This window comes from Simochromis diagramma, unplaced genomic scaffold, assembly GCF_900408965.1.
Source record: "Simochromis diagramma unplaced genomic scaffold, fSimDia1.1 OVJJ01000510.1, whole genome shotgun sequence".
Classification (NCBI taxonomy): Eukaryota; Metazoa; Chordata; class Actinopteri; order Cichliformes; family Cichlidae; genus Simochromis; species Simochromis diagramma.
In genome coordinates, this window is record NW_024387326.1 from 4,116,500 (window position 1) to 4,127,661 (window position 11,162).

The 11,162-nt window shown below is 43.3% G+C and overlaps 1 protein-coding gene across 1 annotated transcript; it reads right to left on the reverse strand.

Moving 5' to 3' along the window:
- Positions 1-1,852: 1,852 nt before the first annotated feature.
- On the reverse strand, positions 1,853-11,083 carry slc2a6 (solute carrier family 2 member 6). Its single transcript, XM_040006204.1, has 8 exons — positions 10,266-11,083; positions 8,420-8,691; positions 6,074-6,170; positions 5,099-5,198; positions 4,708-4,901; positions 4,414-4,589; positions 3,942-4,237; positions 1,853-2,894 (listed from the first exon to the last, which is right to left on the reverse strand). The coding sequence occupies exons 1-8, from the start codon at positions 10,311-10,313 to the stop codon at positions 2,584-2,586; spliced, it is 1,494 nt and encodes a 497-aa protein (XP_039862138.1). The 5' UTR covers positions 10,314-11,083; the 3' UTR covers positions 1,853-2,583.
- Between the last annotated feature and the right edge of the window lie 79 nt (positions 11,084-11,162).

An 11,162-nucleotide genomic window follows, 5' to 3' on the forward strand; every position in this document is an offset into this window, starting at 1 on the left:
AGGCCTTTTTAGCCAAAATGTGTTCTTTTTTTTCTTTTTTTTTCTGCCTGTCCCATTCGGTTCTTTTGCCATCAGAATTATTGTCTAAAGGCAAGGAAAGATGCCCAACGGATTTACTTTACCAAATTGACCATCCCAACCTTGTTGTAATGGTCTATTTGATTCATCTTTTATTGTTTATTTTATTTATTTATTTATTTATTTTATTTTCACTTGCTAGATACGGGACAGACTTGAATGAGGAAAAGAAAAGGGAGAAAGGAAGAGGGGGGGGGGAACAGTGGAGAAGAGGGATGGGGATAAAGGGCAAAAAAACACCAAAAACCAACTAAATAAGCAGCCAAAAAACCCCAACCCCCCCCCAAAAATGCATATATCAATCACTTGGATCACCTGTTGCGAAAGAAAAAAGAAAACAAGCAGAAGAAAACGAGAGCAATACAATAAACAACATCACGAATATAACATGGGAATATAACAGTAAACACTAAATATTAAACATTATTGTGCAGCACGTAAGATCGACAGCGCACAGTGTGCTTTGAGGTAGGAGCCAAAAAGGGTGTAGTTTGTGTGTGTGAGCACCCGTGTGTACACCTGTGAGCATGGACGCGCTTGTTTTTAAAAGGTTCCTTCATGTAATGATCTGCTAGAGGGTGTGTGTGTGGGGGGGGGCACAGCCCCGTCCTCCAGGGCATGAAGCAGGTATGGAGGAGATCAAGACTCCAGACATCCAGAGGCCCCCAGAACACAAGAGACCAAGGAAGACCAACAGAGGGGCAGCCGCGCCACTGTCCCAGAAAGAGCTGAGGAGAGTCCCAGATGAGGGCTCACTCAGCAGCCGCGGAGCAGAAGCCAGGGGGGGTTGCAGTGACGCGCCCGTGAGCTCCGCCGGCAGCCAGCTGTGCCAGAGCGACTGAGCCCCAGGCCGAGAGGCCGAGGGCATCCCATCCCCGAAGTGGCCCGAGTGAGCCCCAGGCTCCAGGCCCCGACAAGCAGCCACCAAGGAGTGAGCCGGTGTGTACCCGGGCGCCCACCCCCGGACACAAAGAACCACCAACGCACTGATGTCTGAGGGGGAAACTGCACCCAGACCCAGGTGGTGTTACCCTTTTTCCCTGCGGTGGGGAGAAGCAGACCGCCCCGACTCCGCAGCAGCAGGGAGGCCCCACACTCCAGACCCCAGTCGGACGGCCAACTCCTCCTCCTGGTCCCCCGCTCCAGCAGGTCGCAGAGAACGGGGGTGAGAGAAGACTCCAAAACCTCCCTCTGCCCGCTCATATGTAGTGTTGATGCATGTGTGTTCTAAGGTGCATTTAAAACCCAGGAGGGCATGGAGCTACCTGCCAGAGAGCAGCAGGTAAGCGCATAGCCCCTCCTGCTAGCCCTCAATGTCTACGTGTATTTAAAATTGAGAGGTGGGCAACGACGCCAGGGGTGAGGTCGTACACCCTGATGGTCTTTTGGAGTCCGTGTAGCGTGCCCACCCCCAAGATCCTATATGTATGTATTATGAGAGTGTGAGTAATGTGAATGTCTAAGTTGTGAGATAAAATTGGGGCACAAGAAGCCAGAAGGGGACAGAGGGGGGGATGCCTCCCCTGCACCCTGGTGACACACCTTTACCCCAAGGCCCTGCATGTGTGGGTGATTGTGGTGGAGCAGGAAGAGGGAGGCAGCCAGAGATGGGGAGGGAAGGAAGGGAGGGGCAAAATGTGTTCAAATAAATAAAATGCATGGTTTACATCAGGAATGTCAAATTCATTTTACATTGCGGGCCAGCTTTGATCTCAAGTGGGCTGGACCTCTTAAACTCGCTGTTCATGCCAATGTAAAGAAGTTTAAATGCACATTTAATCCCTCAGATATTTTTAATAAGAAAACAGAAGGGCATCTTCAACAGTATGTCTAAATTATTCCAGTGATAAGACAAACATTGCCGTCAACATTACTCTTTGGGCTGAAATTGTAAGAAATACATTTGTAAAATGACAGAAAAAGCACATCAGACTGTCCCGTAATTAAAAACAGAAGGTTTTTTTGTTCATTTGTAGAAAATTGTCTTTTTTTCTAGTAAATGTTTCTGTGGACTTACTGCTGTGCTCTCCCTCTGGCCACTTCCTCTGGGAAGTTTAGTTTAGAGCTTTGTTTGTTCATTGTTTCAGTAGTTTTGTCTCTGTGTATCATACAGTAGTGCTTCCAAGCTGTGCTGGAAGTCTGACATATATAAATCTACAAAATAACAATCAGAGGTATATTATTTGTAATTTGTAATTATTCTAGACTAGTGTATAAAAATTATTACCACAATTAGATGAAAAATAGATGATTAGATGATAAAGTAATCATATGATAAAATGTAGCTGTTAAAATTGTCAGTTATGTGTATTTGCTCTGACCTTTAATGAAGGTCCTAAATGGGAACCTACTTGAGCTGGTGATAACTATTTTTAGCTAGTTGAAATCAGTCTTTAATGATGGTTAAGTTTGATTGATTGGAATCTCTCAAGCTCTCAGATCATTTTTCTAAGACCCCCATGCCTGCTTTATAAGCACATCATGTGAATGAGACTGATGCAGGCCTCAGCTGGACCGGTTGATGGTGAACGTGCGTCCCGTCCTGAAGTAGTTCTCTATTTCCTCCAGCGAGCGCTTGCGAGTCTCTGGGATGCACACAGCATTGAAGAGCAGAGAGACGACGCACACCACCGTGAAAAGCAGGTAGGGCGCATACAGGCCGTACGTGTCCACTAAGTGTGTGAAGCCGTGCGTGAGCCCGAAGGCCGTCAGCCAGCTGATGGTGACACACACACCAGAAGCTTTACCCCTGGCAGCCAGTGGAAGCACCTCTGACATTAGCAGCCATGTGATTGGGCCCCATCCCATGGCGTATCCTAGGAGACAACCAACAATGTGATAATAAAGCTAACAGCCCACATTAAAGAAGATGACATCATGAGACAATGAAAGCAGCAGACGCCCTTTGTCAGGCACAGTCACAGCACAGAGACAGCATATTTTAGGATGTTCAGACTGGGACATTTCTTTAAGGTGTGATTAACGACGTCTGAAAACAAAACCCCTGAAGGGAAGAAGCACAGCACAGCATGCTAATGCTACAACATGTAAATCATTGGGGGTTTCCTCAGCTGAGCAGGTGTGACAACATATTTGTCCATCATAATTTTATGAGGATATAATGTTGACACGTCATAGTCTGTTAATGAGGCTCCAACAGCTAAATATAACAGAGCTGATGATTTAACACCTCTAATGTAATTTACACAAAGCACATGCCTGACAGGTTACTAAGTTTCTCCTCTACAACCCATAAAAGTATACATGTATTTGTTTAAATGCTAACTTAATTGTTTATGGCGTTTGTTACCAAGCAGTAATCTCTGCTGCTGAAAAATAAAGCTGACGCTTAAGTGTCAAAACCTGCAGTTCCTTAAATGACCACTTGAGGCTGACACTAGAAAAAGAACGACCTAAAACCCCCAAACTGCTCAAGTCCATCTTTGATATACAGTCATTGGCGCCGCCATAGCAAATTCAACCATATTGGCTGATTTTCAGGTACTTTCACTGTATAATCTTACAGATAATATGACTTTCTGCATGGTCGAGTTTTTAACACTGATAAGCAGGAGTCTACGTCTGTGTGACGCACTCAAATACTTTATGGATGCAGCTGTAACTAATGTTATGACAATCTATCCCTTACTCGTCGGCCTGTTATAATCAGAACCACTGAGAAGAACCATGTGGTCAGTAAGCCATAGATAACAAGTTTACCAAGTGTCATACTTGTCCAGCCAAGAGCTGCTGAGCTGTTTACTATAGCGGGAGACTCACAGCTTCCCCCTTGGCACCTCTCACTACCACGTCACTGACTGCCAGAAACAAATAATCAAATATCTGTTGCTTTCAGAACTCACCAAATATAAACACCACGGTACAAATGATCGGCAAGATGCTCCCTGCAGTTTGGGCATTGCTCATAAAAGTGCTTCCAAAGTCATTATGGGAGGTGTAGTCCGGAGCGGTGTGGTTTGGAGGAGCAGGGCCAGGAGGGCAAGGTGTGGTGTGAGAAACCATGGTGAGAGTCAGAGAGGACAAAAACATCAGCATGCTCGATGTGTACAGCAGAGCCTTGCGTCCTGCTTTGTCCATCAGAAAAGCTGCCACGGCAATAGAGCCGAGGCGCACCAAACCCACGATGGCAGCATCATACCTGGCAGATACAGAAACACAGATATGGAGTTTAAAGACGAACTCGATGTGTTTCGTGATTATTCTTGAGTTTCAAAGTCAATTTAAATGATTAATTAGATGTATCATTTGTGTTATTATCATTAAAGCACAAAAGGCTAAAAACAATAAAATCCACATGGGAAATAAACCACCAACCTGGGTGGCAGGGGGACATTGCTCTTTTTAAAGATGGGCTCCAGGTAAACCAGGATTGGTGTGATGCCTGTCATCTGCTGCAGGAAACGCATCCCCACTGAGATCAGGATTGGCTTGTAGTAGGTTGGTGTTCCCAGCTGAGACCATGTGATTTTGGGCTGTGTGTCGATGCTGTGCTGCATTAATGGAGTTACAACAAATGTGTTAATGTCTATGAACCCTGTAGGATGTATCCTGAGGTGTCTCATATTCATCTCCAATGAAACCCAGTAAATCAACTGCTTGCCTATTTACCTGTATGGCAAGGAGCTCAGTCTGGACGTCATACTGATTTCCCCTGAGCCAGCGGAGCACCCTCTCAGCATGCTGCTGCCGGCCCATTGAGAGGAGCCTTCTGGGGGAGGAGGGCATGAACGCCAGCAGCACAACCATCAACACAGCTGGCACCTCGCCTGCCACAGCCAGCCACCTCCATGGCACCACCAGACCTGTCCATTGTATACAAAAAAAAAAGAGAGGCAGTTTCTTTTTTAAGATACACCACTTAAAACATCACAACACGATTTTATATGAGAATACCATTAAAAGCAAGAAAAGTAAGATGCACAACCAATTTTAGCAAAGACAGCTAACTATGTATAAAGCTGGCATAACTGGGTATGCACCAGCACTGGTTTGTTCCTACCAAGAGCGTAGAGTGCCAGGGCCCCAATTACAGCTGTGATCTGAGGGCAGGAGCCAAGAGCTCCTCTCACTTTTTGGTGGGAGATCTCTGAGATGTAAACCTGCAAACACACATAATATCACAGTTGCATAAAGTCAACTAGTACAAATTCAGAGAGTAAGTCAAAAGATGCCAGTAGTGTCTCCAAAAAGCAACTCAACTACACTGAGATGACTCACAAAGACGGTACAAGCACACCTGCTAAATAAGTTATTCAGCATAAAAGGAATTCTGGAATTCATGTAAAGTTTACATGTAATTTGTGTTACGTAAAATGTAAAATATTCAGTGAAATTTACTTGACTGATATACATTCAGTTTATATCAAGTGCATAAAGTTTAAGTGTTTAATTAAATATGTAAGAGAAGAGAAGAGAAGAGAAGAGAAGAGAAGAGAAGAGAAGAGAAGAGGCGCTTACCATTATAATAGTTGCATCTAGTTTCTTTAGCATGTGGAAATTCTCAAAGTTGTTTTAGCTCATGCATCCATGCTCTGTGGGTCTAGGTGAGATTCAGTACTCCATTTTTTTTAACTTAACAATATTTCCAGCTTTACAGGACACTAGATTTTTCCTTCCTGACAAACCTGGTTGCTCTGATGATGCAAATTTACTTTAAGCTCACTTGTCTTTTCAGTTCTGCACTTGTCATAAAAGTAACCAATGGTGTAGCTTATCCCATTAATGAGGGACATGTTAGACAAACTATGTTCATGCTTTCTCACACATGACTTATTCATTTTAGTAAGAAGTGACTGTCTATCTAGTTTTAATGCAGTGTTTTTAAAACTGGATGAATTAACTGCAATCTCTTAATACTTTTTTGGGAACACTGAACACTTTTGTCAACATTTTTATAGGATGCTGTAGTCAGGTATCCATATATGTATTAGGGACTCAGAGAATACAAAAAATTATAATAACCATGGTTACCTACAGGAATGGATGCTGCAGTCATCCCCGCGGCAACGCCAGTTAGGAAACGGCCCACCTGGAGCATGGACAAGTTTATAGCTCCTCCCATCAGCATGTACCTGAGACACACATACACAGTTTATTCATTCAAAATAAATAATCTAGGGATATAGAGTATGTTTGGGGAGTGCGACTGTCTGTGCAGTGTCTATTTGTGTCTGTCTACACGTTGGGTGAGTGCCGAGTATTTGGTTGTACATATGGGGTGGGAATGCACGTCTGTGTCCGCGTGTGCCTGTTCGTCTGTGTCTATTGTCAGGTTGGGTCTTAGACTCAACCTCTCTGGGTACATCTCAGGCCCTCTAAAGTACGGAGGCCTATCTCCCCTCACTACACTCCCTGCCGGTGGCTGATGCCCTCAGATGTTGGTGTGTTGGTGGTCCTTGTCGTCTGGGGCTGGGCGCTCATGTATGTACCGGCTCACTCCTGGTGGCCAATTGGCGGGGCCGGGCGCCTGTGGCCCGGCTGGGCTCCTTCCGGGGGGTGGGATGCCCTCAGACCTCTGGCCTCTGGGCCTGAAGCTCGGTCCTCTCTGGCACAGCTGGCTGCCGGCAGAGCCCGCGGGCACGCCACTGCAACCCCCTCTGGCCTCTGCTCCGTAGCTGCGGGGTGACCTCTCCTTTGGGGCTCTACTCAGCTCTTCCCAGGAGGGTGGCACGGTTCCCCCCCCCCCCTTTGGTGGTCCTCCTTGGGTCCTTGTACTCTGGGGCCTCTGGATATCTGGGGCCTGGATCTCCTCCATACCTGCTTCATACCCTGGTGGACGGGGCTATGGCTCCCCACACTCCCTAGCAGATCGTTACATGGAGAAACCTTTGGAATACAAGCATGCTGATCCACACAGGTATGCACACAAGTGTACACACGGGTGTTCACAGACGCGGACTACACCTTTCTTGGCTGCTGACTCAAAGCACATTGTGCGCTGTCTATCGTGCGTGCTGCACAATATCGTTTATTATTTAGTATCTACTGTTATCTACTGCTAGCTAGTTTATTGTGATGGTGCTGTTTTTTTATTATGTTGCTCTTCGTTGTTTGCTTTCTCTTCTGTTTTTTTTCTCCATACAGGTGACCCAGGTGTTTTGTTTGTTTTTTTTGTTTTGTTTTGTTTTGTTTTTTTGTTTTTCTTTCTCTCTTCCCCCCCTTCTCACCGTCTCTTCTCCCCTTTGGTTTTCTTTCTCTCCCTCTCTTTCTTTCATTCTTTCTCCCTGTCCTATCCCCCAGTCATGTCTGTCCCGTTTGTAGCAACTGAAAATAAAATAAATTCATACTTATAATAAAGGTCAATCAAATGGAAAAAAAAAAATCAAATGGACCAATATGGCAAGGCCATGATGATCCACTTGGTAAAATAAATCCGCTTGGCATCTTTCTTGGCCTTAAGACAACAATTCTGATGGCTAAAGATCCAAACGGGACACAAAAAAATAAATAAATAAATAAATAATCTACAGTGTAATATTCATGAAACACATCACCAGGTGCAACTTTGCAGACCTAAGCAGTGCTGCCAAGACAAGAAGATTACTCCTGGCAATCCTTCCAAATAAGCCATCATTTTTCAGCCTTGCTCATTTAACATGCTGACTGAGGCCTGTCTGAGGTTTAGCTCTTGAGTTTTTTGCAGTTTCTCTGAGCAGTGGAGTTAATCTGCTGAGACATTCACTCCTGGGATGGTTGTGGCATTGTGTTCTTCTTCTTCTGCTTTCATAGAGGTGTTCCAATCTTTCATCTCCGTAATATTAACTGTCTTCGTCCCTCACTCACACCACACAGTACCGCCATACTTGTCAATGCTCTTGTCACATCTCGTCTGGGTTACTGTAATTCTCTTCTCTATGGTCTACCTCATAAATCCCTCCATAAATTGCAGTTAGTTCAAAATACAGCTGCTCGTATTATTTTCAGAACTAGATCCACTGAACATATAACACCTGTTCTTAAACAGCTCCATTGGCTCCCAGTTCATCCCAGTTTAGTGCATTATGTGCTTTCAGTGGTATTTTAGGTTTTCAAATGTTTAAAGTTGGGATGTCATAGCATCAAAGTACAGAATTTAGAAATAAATGATCTACTTACACAATATTACCGATGTTATAATGTATGCTATAATCTTCCTCTTGTTCTGCTGTCATACTATTTATATTTTATTCCTGCACAGTTTGTGTGGAGCACTCACAATTTTGTTGTATGTGTACTATGATAACAGAGCATTTCTATTTTTTCCTATTCTATTCTATGCAAATCTGTCTGTTAAAAGTGTTAAAGAGGGCTTCATGTTGTGTATGCTGTGACTGAGACCAACCCGATAGTTGTGGGCAACGCCGACATCATTATACTCAGCTTTCGTCCAATCATGTCGTTGAGCAGTATGGCCCCTAGCCCCCCGGCTGCAGCACCTAGGGAGTAGATAGATCCGAACCAGGCGGCCTGCTCGGTGTTCATCCTGAGCCGAGGGTCGGCGTCGGGACTCTGGAAATATGGCAGCACGGGAGACGGGTAGACAAGGGAGTAACCAGAGTTGAAGTTCCCCAGGACCGCTGCAAATGCGGCCAGGTACAGTCCAGAGTTTTTAATCTAAGACAAAGAGGTGTGGACACGTTCAAACACAAGATCAACTGCACATATATAGTTGAAACTGATCTGGATGTTCAGTGAATCAATGATAGGTGTGGAAGTGTCCGAGTGGTTTGTCATCCCAAATAAATTAAAAATCAGCATGTTGTCCAGAGAGTAGATATAAGGGGGGGGGGGGGAATTATATATAATAATAAAAATAATATAATATTAATATAAATAATAATGAATAATGAAAAATATATCTAATATTTAAAAACTATATTTGTTTGGTTGATGTTTTGAGTTTCAAAGATAAATGAAGGATGAGATTATTGCCTGCATGACTGGTGACAGTTCTTCTATTGACAGTAGAATAACTCAAAAGCAGTATTGTGGAAACTATTTTAGATTGAGCGTCTCACAAAATACAGATGGAAGGAGTTTAGGTATAGGAAAACAAACCTATGTGAAGCAGTTTGGTTAATTAAAAGTCACATACCAGTAAGAGTTGCAACTCAGCTGGATTTTTGGGAAGAAAAGTGACCACATGAAACAAAAGGGTTGAAAAGCAGAAAATGAAAGCTTTGGTATTCAGTTATCATCAATCAGGCCCCTGCCATACAAAAATGGGACACTGAGCCAAACCCATCTTTCTACACTTGCATTTGTGCACCTGCTCTATTCAAGTGTGCGATCATGTTTGCATGACTTTGAAGGAGCAGGGACCATGACAGAAAAGGGAGGTGGGAAGTGATGAAAGGAGTTAACTTACAGAAGAGAAGTCACGCACGGATTTGTGTATTTTCTGTATTTAAATGTGCAAAAATAGCAAAAAGTAATCAAACCAGCTGAACAAATGCACTAAAATTATCAGGTGATTACTTAGTTAAGGAAAGTTCTGTGGTGTTTTCCAGAAGTGGAGGAAAAAAATTCAGAACAAGAAACTCTGGATTCACCCTTAATTGAAATATTCTTGAGTAATCAGTTAAGAAAGTGACATAAAGCAAGTTGTCTGGAGTTCACAAGCTTCTTGACTTCTGTTTCATTTTCCTGTTGAGGTCATCCTAAAATGCAACACTGCAGTCAGACAAAGCAAAGCCATGAGCGGTTTGCTTGGAATGGAGAAATCAACATTTCGGCAATGAGCAAATCAAAGTCAGAGGATGGGATGTTTGTGTTTCTCATTGAAAGTTAAATCAGTATAGTAACAGGTGGGATTTCTTTCACTCAGGCCAAGTTTTCATTTATCATCAGAGTTTTGAATCACACTGTAAAATAAATCATGCTTTTTATTTTTCACACATGTCAACTTTACCGTCAAACAAAGAAAGATTTGGACTGTTAACCGTCAGGCTGCAGATAGACATCTCCATTCAGCTGCTGCACTGAACGGTTAGTTTATTCACATAATTTGCATAAACTCAGAGTTTAAAACAGCTCGACACCCACACTATAAACACAGCTTAAAAATACTGTCTGTCTGAAATGAGAAATGAGTTAGACCATAAACAAAGCGATGTAGACATGATCTTATTTCTGCATTAAATCTTTTAAGCTTATAGGATTTTAAATGACAATCAGTGAGCTCAGACCTGGGATGATGTTGATTGTCTCGGCAGCAGTGGAGTCACTTCATCCATGTTTGCTTTATGGGAGGTTTTTATAACCGGACTCAAGATTCTGACCGTTGATGATCCTCCACACGAAAGAAACTGAAGTTGTTGTTTAAAAGAAAAAAAAAAAACAGATACAAAAATCCACAAAAGCACCGTGTGATAAAACGTTATCACAGTGTGCCAAAATACACTGCCCAGCTTTCAACAAAGGACTTAAAAAAACAACAAAAAACCCCCAAAAGGAGACAAAAAGGGCTGAATAAAAGTACAGCCAAGTTTGTTTAAAAAAGAGTACGGCACAGCATCTAGCCTGATCAAAGCATTATCTCGATCTTCTGGTGGCCAATGAGCCGTGTAGGGCTTTCCAGGGTGAGACAATGAAATGACAAAGGCACTGACGCTGCATGTGGGACTTGTGGGAGGTCAGAATGAAAGCGAAAGTAAAACCTCTGTTTGCACTAGACTTTCACATGTGGAAAACTTTTGATGGAACACTTCACTTTAACATGAGCGTGTATTTAAAGTAGCATATTGGCATCAATGCAATGAGATTCTCCATGTTTAGCACTGCGGATTGAAGCTGCAGTGTTGCAACTGAGTCATAAGAATTAAAGCAGAAGGGAGGGCTCTGCAAAAGGATTCCTGGATTGGGTCATTTGCACAAAAAGCAGAAGATGAAGAGAGCCAGATCCCCCCAGGCAGAATCAAGGGGAAGAAGAAAGTACAAGCTGCTTCTCCCTCAGCCCACACATCATGAGTTTTACAGCCACATACACAGACAAGTTCACACATAAAAGCCTGCGAATTTACTTCAGTTAACCGAAATATGTTTTTATGAAAATATATTTTCAGATTGCTGTGTTTTGAGGAAGT

Coding starts and splice junctions, on each gene's coding strand:
- slc2a6 (XM_040006204.1), bottom strand. CDS start 10,313: ATGGATGAAGTGACTCCACTGCTGCCGAGACAATCAACATCATCCCAG. Junction 4,902..5,098: donor CCTGGCACTCTACGCTCTTG/GTAGGAACAAAC, acceptor TACAATGGACAG/GTCTGGTGGTGCCATGGAGG. Junction 2,895..3,941: donor TACCGTGGTGTTTATATTTG/GTGAGTTCTGAA, acceptor GTTGTCTCCTAG/GATACGCCATGGGATGGGGC.